The sequence below is a fragment of the Lonchura striata genome, chromosome 2, assembly GCF_050655825.1.
Source record: "Lonchura striata isolate lonStrDom1 chromosome 2, ASM5065582v1, whole genome shotgun sequence".
Taxonomy (NCBI): domain Eukaryota; kingdom Metazoa; phylum Chordata; class Aves; order Passeriformes; family Estrildidae; genus Lonchura; species Lonchura striata.
Genome location: NC_140704.1, coordinates 117,088,954 through 117,107,373, shown reverse-complemented (window position 1 = coordinate 117,107,373; position 18,420 = coordinate 117,088,954). Strand labels below are relative to the sequence as shown.

Below are 18,420 nucleotides of genomic sequence, written 5' to 3'. Positions count from 1 at the left end.
TGTGAACTATTCCCTTCACTAAGCAACTTTGGTGAAAAAGAGCTAGATTTTCATTTAAAGGCATGTATTTGAACTCTGCTCTGTTGGGTATTAAATTAAAACACTGCTTTAGAACTTTTCCAAAACATTATTTCAAATGAGGAGCGGAGATCCCAATTTCTTCTGAAAAGTTGTCTTCTTTTTCCAGCAGTAGAGTCACTAGGTCAGTTCCCTAAATCTCAAGAGAAATTGTGACACTTTTGCTTCCCCTCCTGCCCCCAAGTTGAAGCACATGTGCAGCATCTGGATTGGCACAGCAAAGTAGAAATGGCTCCAAAGGCGCTGTTATGGACTATCAGGTCAATAATCCTTATGTTAAGAAGGATTTACATGGTACAGAGTAATGGCCCTGTCATATCTGAAGTAAAAATCCACTTTTTAATGAGCATAAAAATATTGTTTTGCACTCTTCTCATCAGAGAAACATGGGGAGGTAAAAAGACAATTATATATAATTTCCTGAAATAAAAGTTCTCATTTAAATGTTTGAATAGAATAAATGTTTAAATATTGTATGTAGACAGCTACAGTGTACCAAATATGGACTTTTTTGAAAATGTACTTATTGTTCTCATATTTTTTCTTCTTTACTCTATTAGAAGAATTAAAGAATGTGCATATCATGTCTTCAAATAGAATTTTTATGGGGCAATCCAGAAATAAATTTGGCTTAAGGTTTTTTTGTTTTGTTTTGTTTAATGTTTTCTATGGTGTGATTTTCTCCTCCTTAAGGTTTGACACAATCTAACACACATGTTCTTGTTACAAAAGTAAGTTTGAAAGTAAGATCAGCGGTCATAGAAAACCACAGTAGTAATTTTTTATCCTATTAATATGTTTTCTTCTCTCTGAAAAAAATATTTTTTTAATTGAAAAGGAAAAAAACCAAACAAACCACACACACCCATAAAACACCTTTCTTAAATATCCCACATTTGAAGAAAAAGTATTTTCTTCACTAACAATGTGGTTAACTCAGACTCTGTAAGAGGTATGGAAAGTCACCAAATCCTAAACAGAAACAACAAGCGCTGCAACAAAAATGGAGAGAATGAGTGTACATGACATTTTCATTGCTTCTCTAACATTTTATAAAATTAAAGACCATTTTGAAGTATGTGTCTGATGGGAATCATCCTATATATAAGCATTCAACATTTACTGAGCAGAGTGCAACTGAACACATAAATCACACTAAATAGCATTGACAGTTGGTCAAAAGAAACATATATTTATTGCTCAAGTGTATGTCCAAGCTAATCTATGGAGAACCTTGCCATTATTTTTGTGATAAACAGTACTGTCTACAAAAAGGGTTAAAGAAAATGCATTCTGTTGCATCTGCTTACTAAATCCCTTACTTTAGTAGAAATTCAAATTTTGTAAAGATTATTCGTTTTATTGATGCATATAATTATAATCACAAGCCATCTGCTGATTTGGCAGGCATGGTTAAAATTCTCTAACTCTCATAACCTTTCAAGTACAGTGCCCTTGGGACTCTATTTCACTTTTATATTTTGGAAAACATGTAGGGACAAACAAGAGAGGTCATCTGCCGAAAGTCAGACCTGTAAAACATTAAAAGAATAAAGATCATGTTGACTGCTCTTGTTTTAATAGGGGGAAAAAAAGTATTTTCTATTTTGTTTCTCACTTCAGGAAGGATTACACTGTTTTTCATCACACACTTTGGGAATTTGAATTTTTTTCTAAGGATTAAAGCTCTCCCCTAGCACCTCTGGGATCTGGGTTCCAAGTTTAAACTAAAAGAACAAATATTGTTCAGTTTGGTTGCCACAGGTGAATAAAACGTATTTAACCTTGGCCTTAATTTTTCTTCTTTATGCAATTCTCATTGCATTTCCATTTGAAATGTTTTAACAAACACTATTCCAATTTTTTTTTTATTTGTTTACTGAGTTTCATAGAGAGGCACCTATCATACATTTAGCTTTTTCCTGTGAAGCTCAAAAGAGCATTTTGATTTAGAGGGCTACCTCCAATAAGGCATAACATGAATGGCTAACATTCTTTGCCATAGCCCTTTAGAAACAAATGACTTTATTTATAATAGTATACCACTGACTGGTGGTTATGCAAATGTTGGGCTTTTGGTCTGTGAGAAGTTTTTTTGTGTCCATCACCATGTGTAGCCAAACTATTTTATGCTTGACAGTTCTTTATTTTCTAAAAAATCTTTGCTGATGTCATTGTGGTAAATGTGGTGTTACTCTGCTGCTTCTAGCAGAAAACAACCATAATGGGAAAAAAAAACCCAACCTCTAAGGTGCTCTCTCTGTCGAAAAGAAAAAGAATGATCCCACTTCAACTACTTGTAGTATATTGACAATGCTGTGATTTAGGACAGTGTTTTTGAGAGAAAATACAGGAAAATGGAAAAAACTATCTGCAGAATGGGATAGTCCAATGACTTCCTGATATTAGCAGAAGGCAAAGGCATTAACCCCTCAACAGAGTTGTCTTGGCTTATTCTGTATTGATGTGTATCTCACAGGGACAAAAGATGCAACTCTCAGTTCTGTTTAATTAGTGTATCTGAAGGCCTGTATGTAACATGCACGCTGCTTTACTCCTTTTGGAGGTCTGATTCTCACCCCACACCCTCATTATGAGAAGCAGGAGGGAAATGCACATGTTTAAAAGTGTCTTCACAGCTGAAACTAGGGAAACAGGCCGAGAGTAGCTCTGGTTTATTTCACAACCAATTAAGTATGACATCTGTTGAAACTCAGGAAATAAGTCTCCCTTCCCCCGTTCATATACTTAAGCTGCCAGACTTTTGTTTAGATATGATGAATTTCACCAACAAGGGTTTTTCCTTTGGGGTAAATACATGAAATAATAGTAATAGTAGTAGAAATAATAATAATAATAATAATAATAATAATAATAATAGTGCTGCAAAATTTTTCTTCATTTTGTTTTTTACACTGCAGTTCACTGAACTCATATGACTCAGATCTGTTTGACACTCACAAATCAAGCAAAGAATCATGTTAATAATTCCTTGCCTAAACACCTTACTTGCTAAAAAAAAAGGGCATGCTTGTGGTGAGCAATGCAGGCAAAATGACATTTTAATTTTTGAAAATCGGGTTCTTATTAACTCCCAAAGGCCAGAAAAAGTCACGAGAAGGAATTTGGGTTTTAATTTATTTACTTACATGGTTGAAAACTTGGCTCAGAACAGAAGACACCAAAAAAAACTGGGCAGGTGGAATCATGTATGATTAAAACAAAGCAATACAAAAGAATTAAACACTGTCAGTGGTAACATCAGAGTTCTCTGGTGTGCAGCAGTTCATAGTAAAAGAAACACAGAGAAGTTCTATTAACATCTTTTATTCATATCAGACCAGTTCCATTTATTAGACATTAATTTGTATGATGAATTTACTTACTTTAATTCCTTCCTAAAATATTGTCCAATGCAAATACTAAAAGGATGGTGTTTCAGTTCGTAACAACTCTTAGAGCTCAATTTCTCTCTGTTCTGCTTAGAGTTTGATTGTCTTCTTTCTGCTATATCTAGATAAGAAATATTTACCATATCATGCTGGCCTTTTCCTTTTCCTCTTGGCACTGGGTTCTCCTGTGCCTCTGACACCACTGCTCACGTCAAAGCTATGGCTAACTCTCCTTTTCTGTAAGCTACACCATCTACGAGCACTCTCTTTTATTTGTTCATCAGCCTCGTGTTGTTTGCCAGTTCTTTCCTACAAGGACTGGCACTGCCTTCATTCCTGGAGGATGATTTCCTACTCTATTTCTCTTGCCTTCCCTACTTCACAACACAGCTCACATGGCATACGTGCTATTTAAGCTTTAAGATGCTTTTCAGTGATCACCATAGGTTCCTTGGTTGGGAGTCACCATTTGGTGAAATTTCAGTGTGCACAGTGGAAGTGGCTAGACCTGAGCCAGTTATCCAGATTCCCTCTAGAGTCAGTGAAAAGAGACATTTCTTGTGTGCAATTCATCTCACCCTGAAGGGTATGAAATGACTAAGATGCATCACACACCAGCACAGCCCCAGAGATGCCTGCAGGTCTCCTCCAGGCTACCCAGAGACCATGGGAATCCAGCAGTTACTGCCTCAGAAATACATGCTTGCATTTCAGGCATGTAAAGTTATGAAGATGAATCCTGTCTTTCCCATCCAGCCTACAAATTGGACTTGATTTCTTCTTAAATTGGCTCTAAACAGAAACATTTCTCACATATTCATACAAGACAGTGATATGGATAAAATGAAACATCGTGGATCAAAAGTCTCCTCTTGCTCCTCTCCTCACATAGCATTGATGAAAATCTTTGTCTGCTTAGCTAGTAATGGAGAGCAGAATAACAGAAGTGAATGCTGCTGTGCAGCTCAGAGGACTAAATTTTGCTCCTGATATGTAATTTTTACAAAAGGGAAGGTGTCAGTTCTTTTTTTTCTTCTTAGAAGCCACTATATTTCCTTTAAAAAAGTTTATTTTCTCAAAACTATTTCTTAAAAAAATAAAGATAAACAAATTGTAAGATTTAACAATATCCATTAATTCAAAAATACCTTGAATCTGTTGGATCTTTTAAACACTGCTGATGGAAGCATTTCCAGGCATTTTATTTTTCCTGTTAGTCACCACTTAGCATCCGGACATACTTTTAGCGGTGGTTTCTCTGTCTCCTCAGGCTTCCAAGACCCTGTTTCTCAAGATTCAAAGTAATAGAAAGATTGATTTGATTATGGTTTTGCACCATTTCAGTGGGTGATTAGAGTGATTCAATACTTCCTATGCTTTCACAAAAACTATACACAAGCTTTCAGGTTAAAATTTCAGATGCTATGCATACTGTGCATAGATTTCAACTATTTTCTTTCATTTTTCAAGAGATTTGATGACACAAGTTTAGATTTTTACAGGATTACTTATCATCCCAAGATTTTAGCACATAGGTGTTGGATTTTTAAGCAAATAATCTTTTAAATTTCTAGGGACAACTTCTCAAAGTTCCTTCAGACCAAGGGAAGGTTCTTAAGTTCTGCAAGTGGGCAGTTCAAGATTCCTTTCAGGGTTCAAAGTTGCATGCAACTCCACAGATCTGTGCTAACCCTTATGTAGTGGATGGTCCGGGTGGGACAGTATTTGGCTGTGCACTTCCTTAATCCATGCCATGGAAGGCACAGGTGGGCCTTGGAAGCAGGGAGCAATAGCTGGATCTCTGATGCTATTTTGTCTTTTCAGACTCTTTCCCTGAGGGTAGGATAGACACAGGAGTAAATTCTACTGTAAGATAATGCTCAGCTTGATCTTATTTTGAAATGATGAGTTTTACAAAGGGTGAGTGACTCTGCACCTCCAGTAGCACCTCCACAGACTCAAAGTCAATCAAAGTCATGTACAAGATTGTGGGCATGCAAAGTTTATTATGATATAAATTGGCACCAGTTCAAGAAACTTAAACCTTTATAATGTTATAACATTTCTCCTGAAAAGCTTAAACATAATTGTCTCAGACTTTTCTTCCCCAAAATCAACAGTGTGGTCTCTATCATTAAAAAGTGTCTTCTTACATATCCCTAAGTCATTCTGAATAGCGTGAGAGAATAAACAGCTTTAGCCCTGAATGCTTTGGGCCCAGTGTTATTTATAGCAACAACATTAGCAATACCAGTTATTTTTATTGTTATTAATGTGATTTACATGCTACTATATTATGATCATGGGAAATAGTACTGTGATATTGAGGGAGTGCAAGCTGCTTTCAATCAATGATTGCCAGCCTACAAACAGCAAGTTCAGCATTACAGACACCCTCCAGGTCAAAAGGCTTACTTCCCTATTTATTTGGGGCTTGGTATCTATTTGTTAGTTGCATGATGATCCCTGTCCTTTAAATTTCCATGATAATTTAGGAGTAAAGAAGTCAAGTTTATAAGAGGAAAGAGTAGGGAAGACACCATGGTTTTTGGCACCATTTTTTTTTCCTTCTTCCTGAATTTCCTACAGATATCCCCACGATAGGAATATCATCAGCTCAACAGACTCTTTAGAGAAGCTGCCTTCTAGCATCCCAGGTCCTTCAGTGCACAGCATGAAGCCTGCTTCTAGTAGAGAGATATTTAGCCTGGGTACTAACAGAATTCAAGCTAAGCAGACCAGATCTCAGGAAAGGTGAAACTCATTCCAAAGGTGATGTTTTCCTATTCACCAAGTAGAAAGGATTTTTCCCTATTTTCTGCCTGTGGATGAAGGAGGAATAAAGTTCTTGAGAACTCAGAAAACCTAAGAAAAGCCATGAGAAGACTGATTATATGGGGAATAATCATGGTGGGAATTATTTTTTTTTTTCATGAACAGTTAGTGAGATACAGTGTGTTGGAAGAAGGAATAATCTGATCAGGGGAAGAAACTGAGACAAAATGAGCATTACATACAGTTTTCCCTGGCCTGACCTGAGTGATCAGGGATTTCTGTGAATCATTAAACCCAATTAATGTACCTTCAGGAAATTCACTTTCACTTAATCCAAAATCAAGCAGGACAATTGCTTCTAATGGTGCAATAAATAAATATCTGCCTTTTAAAACAGCATAGCCACACAGCTTACATTTTCTCTGAGTGCTTGAGCTGTCAGTACAGCTTGCACCACCTAGGATGCCTGACAGAAAGAAGTGGTTTGTTACAGTGATGCTCTAACAAAAGTGTACTGCTCATTTCCTAGATGACCATTGAGGTGATCCCTTGGAATGCCATGGTGCTTTGCTTTGGTGTTCCCAAAAGGAAATTTATCATAATTTGAGATGTCAGTCCTGCAAGGTTTACCTGGAGTTGGAAGTTTAAATTTCTTCTTCCATTATCATGTTAAGATGTCTGTGTTCCTGCCACAAATTTGTCCATTTCCATTATCTCATGTGACACCTAGAAAGGAATTCAGCCTCAGATAATAACTTCATGAACAGGCCTGTTGCAGGTGCAACTGCAAGTAGCTGAGCTCATTCTCACATGACATGCACTCACATGACATGTGTGCGTATGTTGTCCCTTTGCTGTCTGGTGAAAATTTGCTTTCTCTGCTAACATCTGCAGATCTTACACTGAGGAAATCTCCTCAGATCGGGGTAACCTCCACACAGGTATTTTCAGCATAAAATTGTTTTATAAAGACAGCGCCGGTTTAGAGTCCTGCCCTCAGTTATATGAAAAACATTTTCTGAATGTTGACACAAACAGGACTTGAATTTTGGAAAAGCTGTCACTATGCCTGACGTTAGCCATTGTCTTTGTACTTTCCACAAGAAAGCTGAAATAGCCAATAGTGAGTATTACTCTTGATCTTATATGGGTACAAAAAATACATCCTCTTCAACCTAGATAGAAAATGATGTGTTCTATTTACTTGCTATTGAATTACCTGTTGGAATTGCATAAAAACATGAACAGTTTACAGAAAGTCTTAAATCATTAAAATTTGCCATATAAAGTAATACAAACTCTTTCCCTAACTGCATTAATTTTTGTGCTATTATTGCTTATACTACTTAAAACAAAATTGTATAAAGAAGTTTTCTAGCTCCTAGATCTGTATGCTACATCCTCACTCAACAATCAGGTAAGACAAGCTAGATGGCTACAGGGATCTAATCTTCCTGATACAAACTATTATGCAATATTGAAAAAAAAACAAAAAACCTTTCAATAGCTTTTTTATCCTTAGATTCCTACTCCTGTTGATGCATTTAGTAACCATTTTTGTTTGCCCAAAAATGTAATGTTGTTTCCATGAAAAAAAACATGGGATTGGAAGGAGTTTTAAGTATTTTTCTTTTTTTAAATTGCTTTGCAAATTCTTTGCACAACAAACCTCGCCAATATGTAAACAGGGCTCTAGCTACTGTGTTTGTCCACAGCTAGAGCTACAGATGAACACAGTGTAGTTGTGTGATGACAGGAACAGCTGACTCATTAGTAGAGAGCAGTGAAAGGTAATTAACCCTGGGAAAAGTACAGCTGCCATGCGAGCTGTTCCTTTCTGTAGGATCTGATTAGAAATTAGTGTTAAACCACTGATTCTTTAAAAAAATGTCATTGATAATTCACTTTCTCTCTCAGGTGTAGCCCCTGAAAGGGGCCTAGGATAGAACCAGTGTACAAAAGGTCTTCTATGTAAAAAGGCCTTTTCTGAAAGAAGTGCCCACCTGTTTGGCTGCTTCTGGACTTTTCTTAACTATGAATACTATCCCAGCTTTCAGTGTTTTGAGGACTCCAAATACAGGGGCAGTGCAGAGAATGCACTGTCAAAATGATTTAAGGTTGTTGGTTGCCATAATGGAGTCTTTAGTGAGGCTGATTATTTAAAAGTCACAGCTACAAGTTCTTGTATCAGGACACAGTTCTGATGCAAAACCTCTTCAAAAGAAAGTAAAAAATCTGTCTCCTGAATGGGTAAGCACAGCATATGAAAATGAAAAGAGAAAAAAAGGATTATGCCCTGGGCGCAGAAAGTCACCCCTCAGCCCATCCCTTTTCCTAAAAACACTTTGGCATTTGAGGTACCAACTCAAGACAGAGCCCATGATTTAATCAGAGCCCAAACAACAAACCAGACTATTACACAGATATGCAGACACCTGATTAAGGCCTACTTATGAAGAATGAAATAATTATTACCTAAAATAACAAAATTTCATTTACTGTGCTCTTGAAATTTCTAAACTGCTGTTTATTGTTTACAGCTGTCACATGCAAAATAGTTCTGACCATCTCACTTTGTCGGACCTTCTGACCAGGAGTGTGTATTTGTATACCTGTGTGGTTAACACCGAGTGCATGTGAGTGCTTTCACATGCAGACATCTTGTGCTACAGAGGTCCCCCAGAGTGTCCTGGTTCTTTTCAATGCAGCCAGGCTTACACTAGGGAATCTGAAGAACAATTGACCTTTAAGTGACAAAGTTTGTAAGACATGTCTCCATGGCATGATTTTTTCATCTTCCTGTAGTACAGTTTGACACAATAGAATTATTATTATTGTTCCAATATAAAATAGTACTACAAAGATATGTTCCTGTAGCATTATTCTTAACTGAGTATTGTTTAGCAGTACCACACATCTAAGAGGTTCACATTGAAAGAAACTTTCCTCTTTCAAATTCTTTTAAATTAAACACAGTGCTTATTGTGTGTGATATTTGAATTTAATGTTACTGCAATCATATAAATAAATTTATATACACATAAATATATATATTTACACTCACACATATATATTCATATACACTAATAGATAAATAAATAAATAAATATACACACACACCTTACTTACATTTTCAGCAATGAGAGCAAAAATATTCAAAGCAAAATAGTTAAAGATATTTTCTCAAAGAATGTTTCTTTAAACAGGAAAATAAACAGATTTTTAAGATAAGAGTCTGATGTGTAAAGATTACAGTTATATCCAGATTGCCTAAGATATTAGGAGAGAAGAGAGGAAATGTGTTTTAAGTTATTTTGCTATTCACCATGTGTTTTTAGTACCCATCCTTCTTAGTATTGTCCTTTTATATTTTGGTTTTTTTGTTGTTGTTTTTTTTTTTTTTTGTTTGTTTTTGTTTTTTTTTTTTTTTTTGTAAAAATGCCTGCAGTGAAAGTGGAAACATTTCAAGTTGAGTTTCAGGGAAGTTAAATGAGCAGGCTACTGAACTGATGAATCCATGATGATGAAAATAATATTTCCTACATTAAAGTGTGTTTAGAAATGCACAAAAGCACTTTACAGCACTCTATGTTGCTATCCTCATTTAACTGAAAGGTGAAAAGACTTGCTGAGGAGCACAGAACAGTGGCAGAGGCAGGAAGAGAATTCCAGAATCCTTTTTTTCCAGTTATTTGCCCAATCATAGTGCCTTCTATTTATGCCTACGACAGAAGACAGGTGTCATTTTAGGAAATAATCTTTGTCTCAATTTAGGTCATAAAAGGCTCTGAAAAGAGAGTTTAAACTACCATTCTTGGTGATGCAGACCTCTTATTATGTTTGAATAAACTGAACATGCTTTTCCTTGCTCCATTTACCTGATGCAAACATATAATAAGAAAAACTTTTTGCATAAGAAGTCTGTCCCAAGGAACATTTGACATGCACATTTTTGTATTTGACAAGTATTAGTCAACTTTTTGGCTGTCCTTTACTGCTTTGATTTTCAAGGTTGTGTTTTTATTCTTGGAGGATTTTTCCTGTGCTCTTCAGCATGTTCCTAGGATCTTCAGGGCAGTGCAGTAGTGTAAGAAAGCCCCCATTATCTTTAGCAGTTAGGGTCATTACAAGTCTTTTAAATGATGGCAGACTGTACTTCACATGGCACTCTTGAAGTTAATGAACATATGTGATTTGAATGTTGAGGGAAGGCACACTTCTTCCCTTTGTGTGACTTTCCCTTTCCTGGGACATGCCTGTCATGCTTAATGAAGAGAACTCATTCAGGAAGGGCAAGATGAATGCACAGGGTACCAGAGTGGTAGTTTTATATTTCTTTTAGTAAAAGTAGACTGTATTTTTAGGTTTATTGTTCCTTTTGACTCTATGTCAGAAAATTTCCAGTCAGCTATGTCACAATGGTTTTATCCAGAATTGCAATGTCCTAACTATGAAAATAATCCTAAAAAAATATGGCTGGAAACAGTCAGAAATCACAAGGAAGGAATAGAGGAACATAGATGAAGCCTGGGAGTATTTGAGAAATGACCTTCACTTTTAGTGAACCTAACCAGCTTCAGAACTTCTACAGAGATTCAGTGCAACCATAACAGCACCCCATAAAACTGCCCTTGAAACCCATCAATACCTAACTAAGTGGAAAAATCAGATACAATAGAAATACTGTAACAGTGGCAGCTAAACAGCAGGCATGTAGGAAACATCAGAACCAGGATTCTGATGATACCACCAAAGAGGGCGGTAATGGAGTAATTAAACCCACACGATCTTGCTGATCTTGGTTGTGCTGATCTGTGTGCTCAGGCATCTCCTGCTGGCCTCAGTCCTGCAACTACTGGGCAGCCCTTCCCTGAGCAGAGTGAGCCCATCTCTTGCTGAAGGCAGCAGCGTTCCCCCAGCACAGCACCTCCCAGCAGAGGTGACTCCACGCAGGGAAAGTCACCCTGGCTGGAAAAGAGTAAACATGTTTCTGAAGAAAACAAACCCTGTGCTCCAGCATCAACAACGCATACTCTTTGAACTTTCTTTTAAAATTACTCTGAAATCATAAGGTTGTTATGGAGTGGATTTACTCAAAATAATGCATATCATTGTAACACAAGCCTTGAAGTTAAGTGGCTACTTTAATGAAACATAGTTGCCATAGTTACTGTCGGTGAGCAGAGAATAACTTTTAGTTCTTTTGAAGCTATAAATTAGTTTAAGACGAGGAAAAGGAATAAACAAGCATGCAAAAGTTTATTATTCAGTGTTTCATGCCTGATCAACTCTTAAAAAGGAAAACTCTCCCTAGACTAGGACATTAACTTTTTCTAGCTGAAATCTATAATTGCCCATCAACAAACACAAAATTACTTTTCAACTCTCCACTATGTCTGTTTTCATGTTTTCCCCCATTTTTTTCTCCTGAAGAAACAGTTTTTCGAAGTTCTGCTTGCCGAATTTTGTTAATAACTGTCATTTTACAGCATCTAAATTGCTATAAAAATAATGTTCTAAAGGCAATAATGTATTGCTTAACACAACTCATGAAATCTATGGTCTAGCTCTAGTATTCATTATAAACACTGTCTTAAAGCTGATGAGAGGGAAATGAGAATTTATCATGGTGAAGATGTCTTCTAGGACCAGCTTCATTGTTTGTCAGTTTAGCATCGAGATGTGCTCTATCCCTGAAGTGTTAATGGAGGTCACTGCTGTTGCTCTCCTTTACTGTGTCAAAGCAAAAGAGTTCCTACATAGTTGACTATTGAGAAACAAAATTATGTTCTTTCCAGTATATCACCTTCAGCTTATGAGCCTCTAGAGCAGTCATGATTAACAGGACTTTTACAAAGTTTCTGTGTAGTTACAAGGACAGCTTCAATCTTCTGTCATTTTTTTGCATTAGCTATGATTATGCTTTTACCACCAAAATGCATTTATTCTAAAGGTAACAATACCGACTCAGAGAATAGCTTATGTTTCATCTATATTTATCAGCACTCACTGTACATTTGTGTCTTCATTACCAGGAAATATTAAGGGACATTGTGCCATCTATTCCTGTTTACAGTTTATTATGCAGAGATAGGAAACACTTAGCATGTAAAATGAATGTAGAAATTATTCCTGGATAGAAACACGGACATTTCCCACTCGTTGGCTCTTTCTCCTCCATCACCGGATCAGAGTGTAATTGTCAGTAATCAGGCCTGCTTGCTGCTGATAAAACCACTCTGAATGCTAGCAGCCTTCTTTGTGTGATGACTCAATTATTCCAGAAGTGCCTCATCAAATCTGCCCCATCAGCTGGGCTAATAAATAAGGAGAAGAAACTGGCCCCCCAAAGCAAATTATAAATCCATTTGCATTAACCATTTCGCTGGTCCATGATCTAGGCAGAAATAAGCATGGCAGATTGCGTTAAGCTTATTTGAATATGTTTATAATGTTTACAGCTTGAAACCTTTTTTTTTTTTTTTTTTTTCACAAGGTGTTGGAATTATCGGTCATGAATAGCATCTAAATGCAGTTATGTTAATTACAGCAAAGCCTCTGGCATCTTTGAGGGATAGTTTGTTGCTTAAATCCAGTGAAAGTTAAACTCCTCTGCTAGGTGAAATATGATCTTGGCTTTGGAGATACTGCTCTGTTTAAGAGAGAAGATACATGGAAGTGAAGTTTTTGGAGGTACTAGAAAGGCAACTGCCTGGGTTACCAGCCTGTATCACACTGCTAATGTGACCTTCTGTTCATCTCAGGGTAGAACAAAATAAGATAAAGTTTAGCATTAGAGTTGAGAAAGAAAATGCAATTGTTGAAACAGCAATAATTCTGCTTCCTGTGTACTTTGTACTAAATGAAATAAGGCAAAGATGAGTACTCTACCCCAAGGAAACTCCTTTCTGAAGCTTAAATTATACACAAAAAAAAAATGTTTCCAAGTAGAGACCTGCAGATTCCTTGCAAGGATTGTATAGGCCAAAGGAAATTCAGTTATTCATAAGCTGAATATTTTACATGTACTTCAGGATCTCCCTGAGGCTTGTGCAGAACTTAACGTGTAAAGTCACAGATTTCAGACTGTGCAGGATAAAGATCTGACTGAAGTCCAGAGCTGTCTTTACTTATTTGCAATGGTATCTTTCTTTCACATATGAATTTCTCAAATAGTAAATACGCTGTATTATTTTGTCTTGGGAAAAAGAATTCACTGTCACTGTGGAACTGTAAAAATGTTCAAGGATCATAATGGTGGGCACACTGGATTTTGTTTCCTTAGATGTTACTTTTATCCGAGTTAACAAATCTCAAACTGAAGCCATTATTCATTCCTGAATTTGCAATGTATCAACCAGAGATGTGGTAAATGAGAGAAAATCAGATTAACCTGTTGGAAATAGAATGTATTATGTTTAAAAAGCTTTTGGGATCTTTTGCAAATATTGTACAGCTTTGAGTATTGAAATTATGATAGAGAAAACAACTTCAGACTTCTGCTGAGATAATTTTGTGGTTGTACAATATGTCTTTTCTCATTTTAAAATCCTCAGGAGCACCGGTAATCTGACCTGAATGAGTGGACTTTTACCCACAGCTGATGGGTCAACAAAAATAGTTGTTTGAGGGATTTGTCACCAACATTTGATATACAGGATCAGGACCTAAACTGTCATTCACATCAGTATCCTGGTATGACTCATGGATCTCAGTAGGATGGCACTTCAAAGTCAGTACATAATCATGTTGCACTGGAAATGGATATAAACCAAGGAATGAATTGCAAAGACTCCAAGTGACTTCAACAATTACATGGACAAATCAAGCAACTCATATATTCCATCTTTGTTTATAAAGTTTATAAACTTTATAAAGTTTATTATTCTAGTTGAATTGAGATGACGGTTGAAAGGGGCGAAAGTTTTCTTTATAGGCAAGCAGATTTCACCTTCTAGGATAAAAAATACTGCTCAGACACATAGACAGTTGAAGGGTAGGCATAATTTACTGTCTGTAAATTGTTTTGGAATCTTGAATAAAAATAGAGAAAGGAGTTAAAGCAAGCTATGAATAGATTGGAACAAATGAAGATACATGTGGACCCGAGGGGAGTGACCCCACCAATGAACCTTGATTGACAAATAAATATTAGCTCTGCCTCATTTCCATCAACAATGATTTTATCATCAAAGCCACCAACAACCTGCTTGGATGTACTTTGTGGCTCTTGAGGCTGAGATCTTATTTTATCCAGTTGGTATTGCAGATTTCTGCATTTCTTGCAGTACCTCAAAATTTGGCCCATGATCAAGTTTACAACTCATAAAACTTACTATATAGATTCTGTATAATGCCTTGATACTCCTGCTGAAATCACCACCAAGCCTTTTTTGTTACCTAAACTATTAGATCCCAACATTTATATTTGAAATATAACTTCTTGGAATGCAGACAGGGGTCTGCAGGAGTGACACATAGTTCATGTTACTTTAAGGGTATGTCACATGCCATGATGCAGCATAATCCTGCAGACCCTATTAATAGCATGACAGATGCCTGGAATTGTATTAGAATCTTTATGAGACACCCTATCTTCAAATGTGGGTATTCACCCACAAATCAGCTGAATGGCAGCCAGCACTCTGTTATGTGAAAGAAATCAAGCCCAGTACATTTAAACTTACTAACAATCAGCAACTTCTGTTGTGTTTAAACACAGCAGAACAGTGCAGGTTTTTGTGTTTTGACACTGTTGCATGTAGTTTTTCACTACAATTTTAAAACCTGCTCCCTAGACCCATCCTAGTCCAAACTCCTTTTCTTAGGAAGACTTGCAAAATACTTATACTAGCTTGTTATGTAAAGCTAAATGTGGAAAGTTTAGTATATTTTTCCCTGTCCTTTGTGCACTTTTCCAAGTGGATCTCAGCTGTGCTGTCTTAACTCTCAGTCCCTTAGGATGAGAGAGACAGCAGATGGGGTTAGGGCAGAGGGCTGATGCTTCTGACAGCAAACGGCCTGGTTGTTGAGTGGAAGCTGTGAGCGTCAGGAAGCTCCTTTTCCCCAGAGAACCAACTAACCACTGAAGAAAGTTGAAAATGAGCCCTTTGAGAAGCGCTATTAAAAGTAGTAAAAAATTGCAATTGTGCAGATGATGTGCTGCTGTGTGGTTATTCGGATGCTAATGAGTTTGACATCAGGGAACTCAAAGGGTTTGCAGCTACTCCCTTATGTGATTTAGGTCTTTATTGGCAATCTTTGAGAAAAGAAAGGAAAAATATACTGTTAATAAATACTTAAGTTGATAGAATTTTAGACAAAAATTTGCTAAGTTTAAGTCTTTAGAAAGCTTTGCTCACCATTGTAGTTATTCTCAGAGGTCTTTTGTTTTAGGTTAGTGCGGTTTGAACAAAGAGGAAGAGGAAGGTAGAAGGTTTTGAGAGTTCTTTTGTGGTTTTGGGATTTTTTTTATGAATGTTGAAATAAAATAACAGGAAAATATGGCTTTGAGGATAAACAACATTTCTTTCTAGTAACATATACTTTAAAAAAACTTAAAAAATCCTTTTGGTATTGGGATAGTTTACTCTGGGTTTTCTCCCTTCTTTATTGTCTTACATCTGTTGTCCGTTTCATTATTTGATCAAAGTGTACTGATTATAATTAAAAGTTCTTGATGGGATGAAACTAGAATCCTATCTATTGGGGCACAAGCAGAAATTAGTCACTCAAGAAACTCCAGCTTCCCTGAGAATGTGTTTAGAATGAGCCTTTACAATTTCAGAAATGTAGCATTCAAAATTTTGTTGAAAAAAAATTATCAGATATCATTAAAAGAATAGTTACACTTTTGAAAGTTTATTTCCAAAGTTTGTAATAATTGGAATATTTTCAATGAATAGATCTATTTTACTAAATACACTGGATGCTATGTGAAACAGACCTTTGAAGTTGCAACGGATAGCAAAATTTTAATGTTTTGGTCGCTAGTGTTAGGAGCAACCCCTAAATAAAAGTTGTCCTGCCCCTGCTCATTGTCAGATTCTTCCAGGTTGCAAGTGCCTAGAACTTAAAATGTCAGGAGTGTTTGGGTATTCAATGTTTCTGAAAACAAGGATCTCAGTGTTGTACACGCAGATGTAAACTTCTGCAGCTCTACTTCCCTCGCTGTCACTCTTGATTTAGCATAAAGTCCTGACAGAAAGGAATAAAAAATTAAGCCTGGAGAAATGTCAAAGATTTCCTTAATTTGGCTTATGCTGAGAACACTCTCAGCCTGCCAAACTTTAAATTTTAAGATCTGAAGTCAGAAAAAATAGAACAGAGGGGTTTTCTTCTGTTTTTAAAATATTTCAGAATGCTTCTCTTTTATTTTACATCATGAACTGAACCATCCCACTCAGTCTGATGCAATTAAAACATTTGACTACGGATTTCTACATATAGGAACGGTCGATTATTGTCCACACAAGATAAAAAACTTTTCTAAGAGCAGGTCTATTTCATAAGCTATCAAAAGGGCATTAATGATGTAAAGAGACTCTAAGAAAAGAAAGAAACACTTTTCTTTATGCCCTTTAGAAGCACCATTGATGCCTGTACACCCTATCTTTGTAAAAACACTGAAAAAAATATTGCACCTGGATTATTTACCCATTTTATTTAATGAGTATCTTGTTTCATCTATGTTTTATTTAGTATAGCTGGGGTTTTTTGTTTTGTTGTTTTTGTTTTTGGTTTTTTTTGTCTGTTTTTTCCAGAGAATGAATTTGAGGATTATCTGTTAAATCAGGCAAGGCATCTTGGGCTCTGTGACAAATTTGGTCCTTTGGAATCTGCACGTATTTTCACCTGGAAACACACAAAGGTGGGATAATTTATTTACAAAAATTAATTTGAGTAGAAATATGGTTATATATTAGCAGTAGAATACTATGGGGTTTCATGTGTCATGCCTCATGCACTTTTCTTGCATAATATCTGCTGTTTTAAGAAAGTCTTCAACAGTCAGGTAGAGCAGTACTGAACAGCAGAAGAGATGAAAATTTTTGTAAATACATAGAAATGCTAATTCTTAAGTTTGTGAATTACACTCTTTTAGCCGTACATACTGTCAGTAACACAAGTATCTTTGAATCTATATGACTCCGGGAATGGGAATGTGTTTCAAAATGCACTGCTTAAATTTAAAATTATTGATGGATAGTTTATTGGTGATTTTTATATATATATATATATATGTGTGTGTGTGTGTGTGTATGTATGTATAAGGTTTATTGGTTTGGGTCTTTTTTAACTATACAGCAGTTGGGTGGTCTAAAACTTTAGTGTAATTAAAAAGATCTCAAAGCATCAAAGCCTTTTTTTTTTTCTGACTCTTTCTTGCTTCTACAAAGTTATGTTTAATATATAATAGCACAGGAAATAGTGACAAGATCTTTAACTACGTAAAAAATTATAATCTAGGAACAAAAACCTCCAGAAGGTAACCTGAGTTGAGCTGCATTTCAGCTTAGTATATAATTTTTCTCTGAATTTAAAAACTAGCAGTTGCCCCTTAATTTCAGGAAGCTGCGACTCTGCCCTCTAAAGCCTTGGTAAAGAAGACTAATAGAAATACTTGGCACATGTTGGTTACCTAAGGGAATAATAGAACTATTTGCTGTAGTCGTTTGGCAAAAGGACATAAACATATGGCTTTGGTTTATATTCAGCACTGCCAGTTGTGCAAAGTTGCATGGATGAAGTATACAACAGCAGTGACAACTCAGAAATCAGAAGTGAGAATCAAAATAAATCATCCTCATTACAAAGCTATTCAAGCTTGTCTCTGATCTGAGGCTTACTTTGTCTCTGCATATTTTCAAGTAGTGAATTCAATATTAAAAAATCTACTTCTCAGAAACAGGTACACCATTCACTCACACTGTAAAATGCCAAATTGTTAATTATTTAAATGTGTTATAGAGATGCTTTAAAGTTTGCATTTAGTAAATGGATTCCTTTTAATTCTCAAGAAATTCAGTGAGCTGAACCAATTACTTCTGTGTCATTCAACTTTTTCCTAGAGAAATCAGGCACATCATTGAGCAAATTAAAGCAAAATTTTCAAAAATAAAGATGCAATATCTCCTTGGTTAAGAATAGTCAAAATCAGTAAAAAAGGTATATT

General features: G+C 36.0%; 1 protein-coding gene across 10 annotated transcripts in view; it reads left to right on the top strand.

The window, feature by feature from the left end:
* ST18 (ST18 C2H2C-type zinc finger transcription factor) overlaps positions 1 to 18,420 on the top strand; it is a 169,320-nt gene that overhangs the window by 77,068 nt on the left and 73,832 nt on the right. For 3 of the 10 annotated variants that reach the window (XM_021555702.4, XM_021555704.4, XM_021555706.4), the window contains one exon: positions 17,009 to 17,115. The exons of 4 other annotated variants lie outside the window; for them this stretch is intronic. In XM_021555702.4, the coding sequence (XP_021411377.3) occupies positions 17,009 to 17,115 (107 nt within the window). Of the gene's footprint in view, positions 1 to 13,932; positions 13,941 to 17,008; positions 17,116 to 18,420 lie in introns of those variants that run through there. 3 more of the 10 variants (XM_021555707.4, XM_021555708.4, XM_077783641.2) reach the window with 2 other exon arrangements.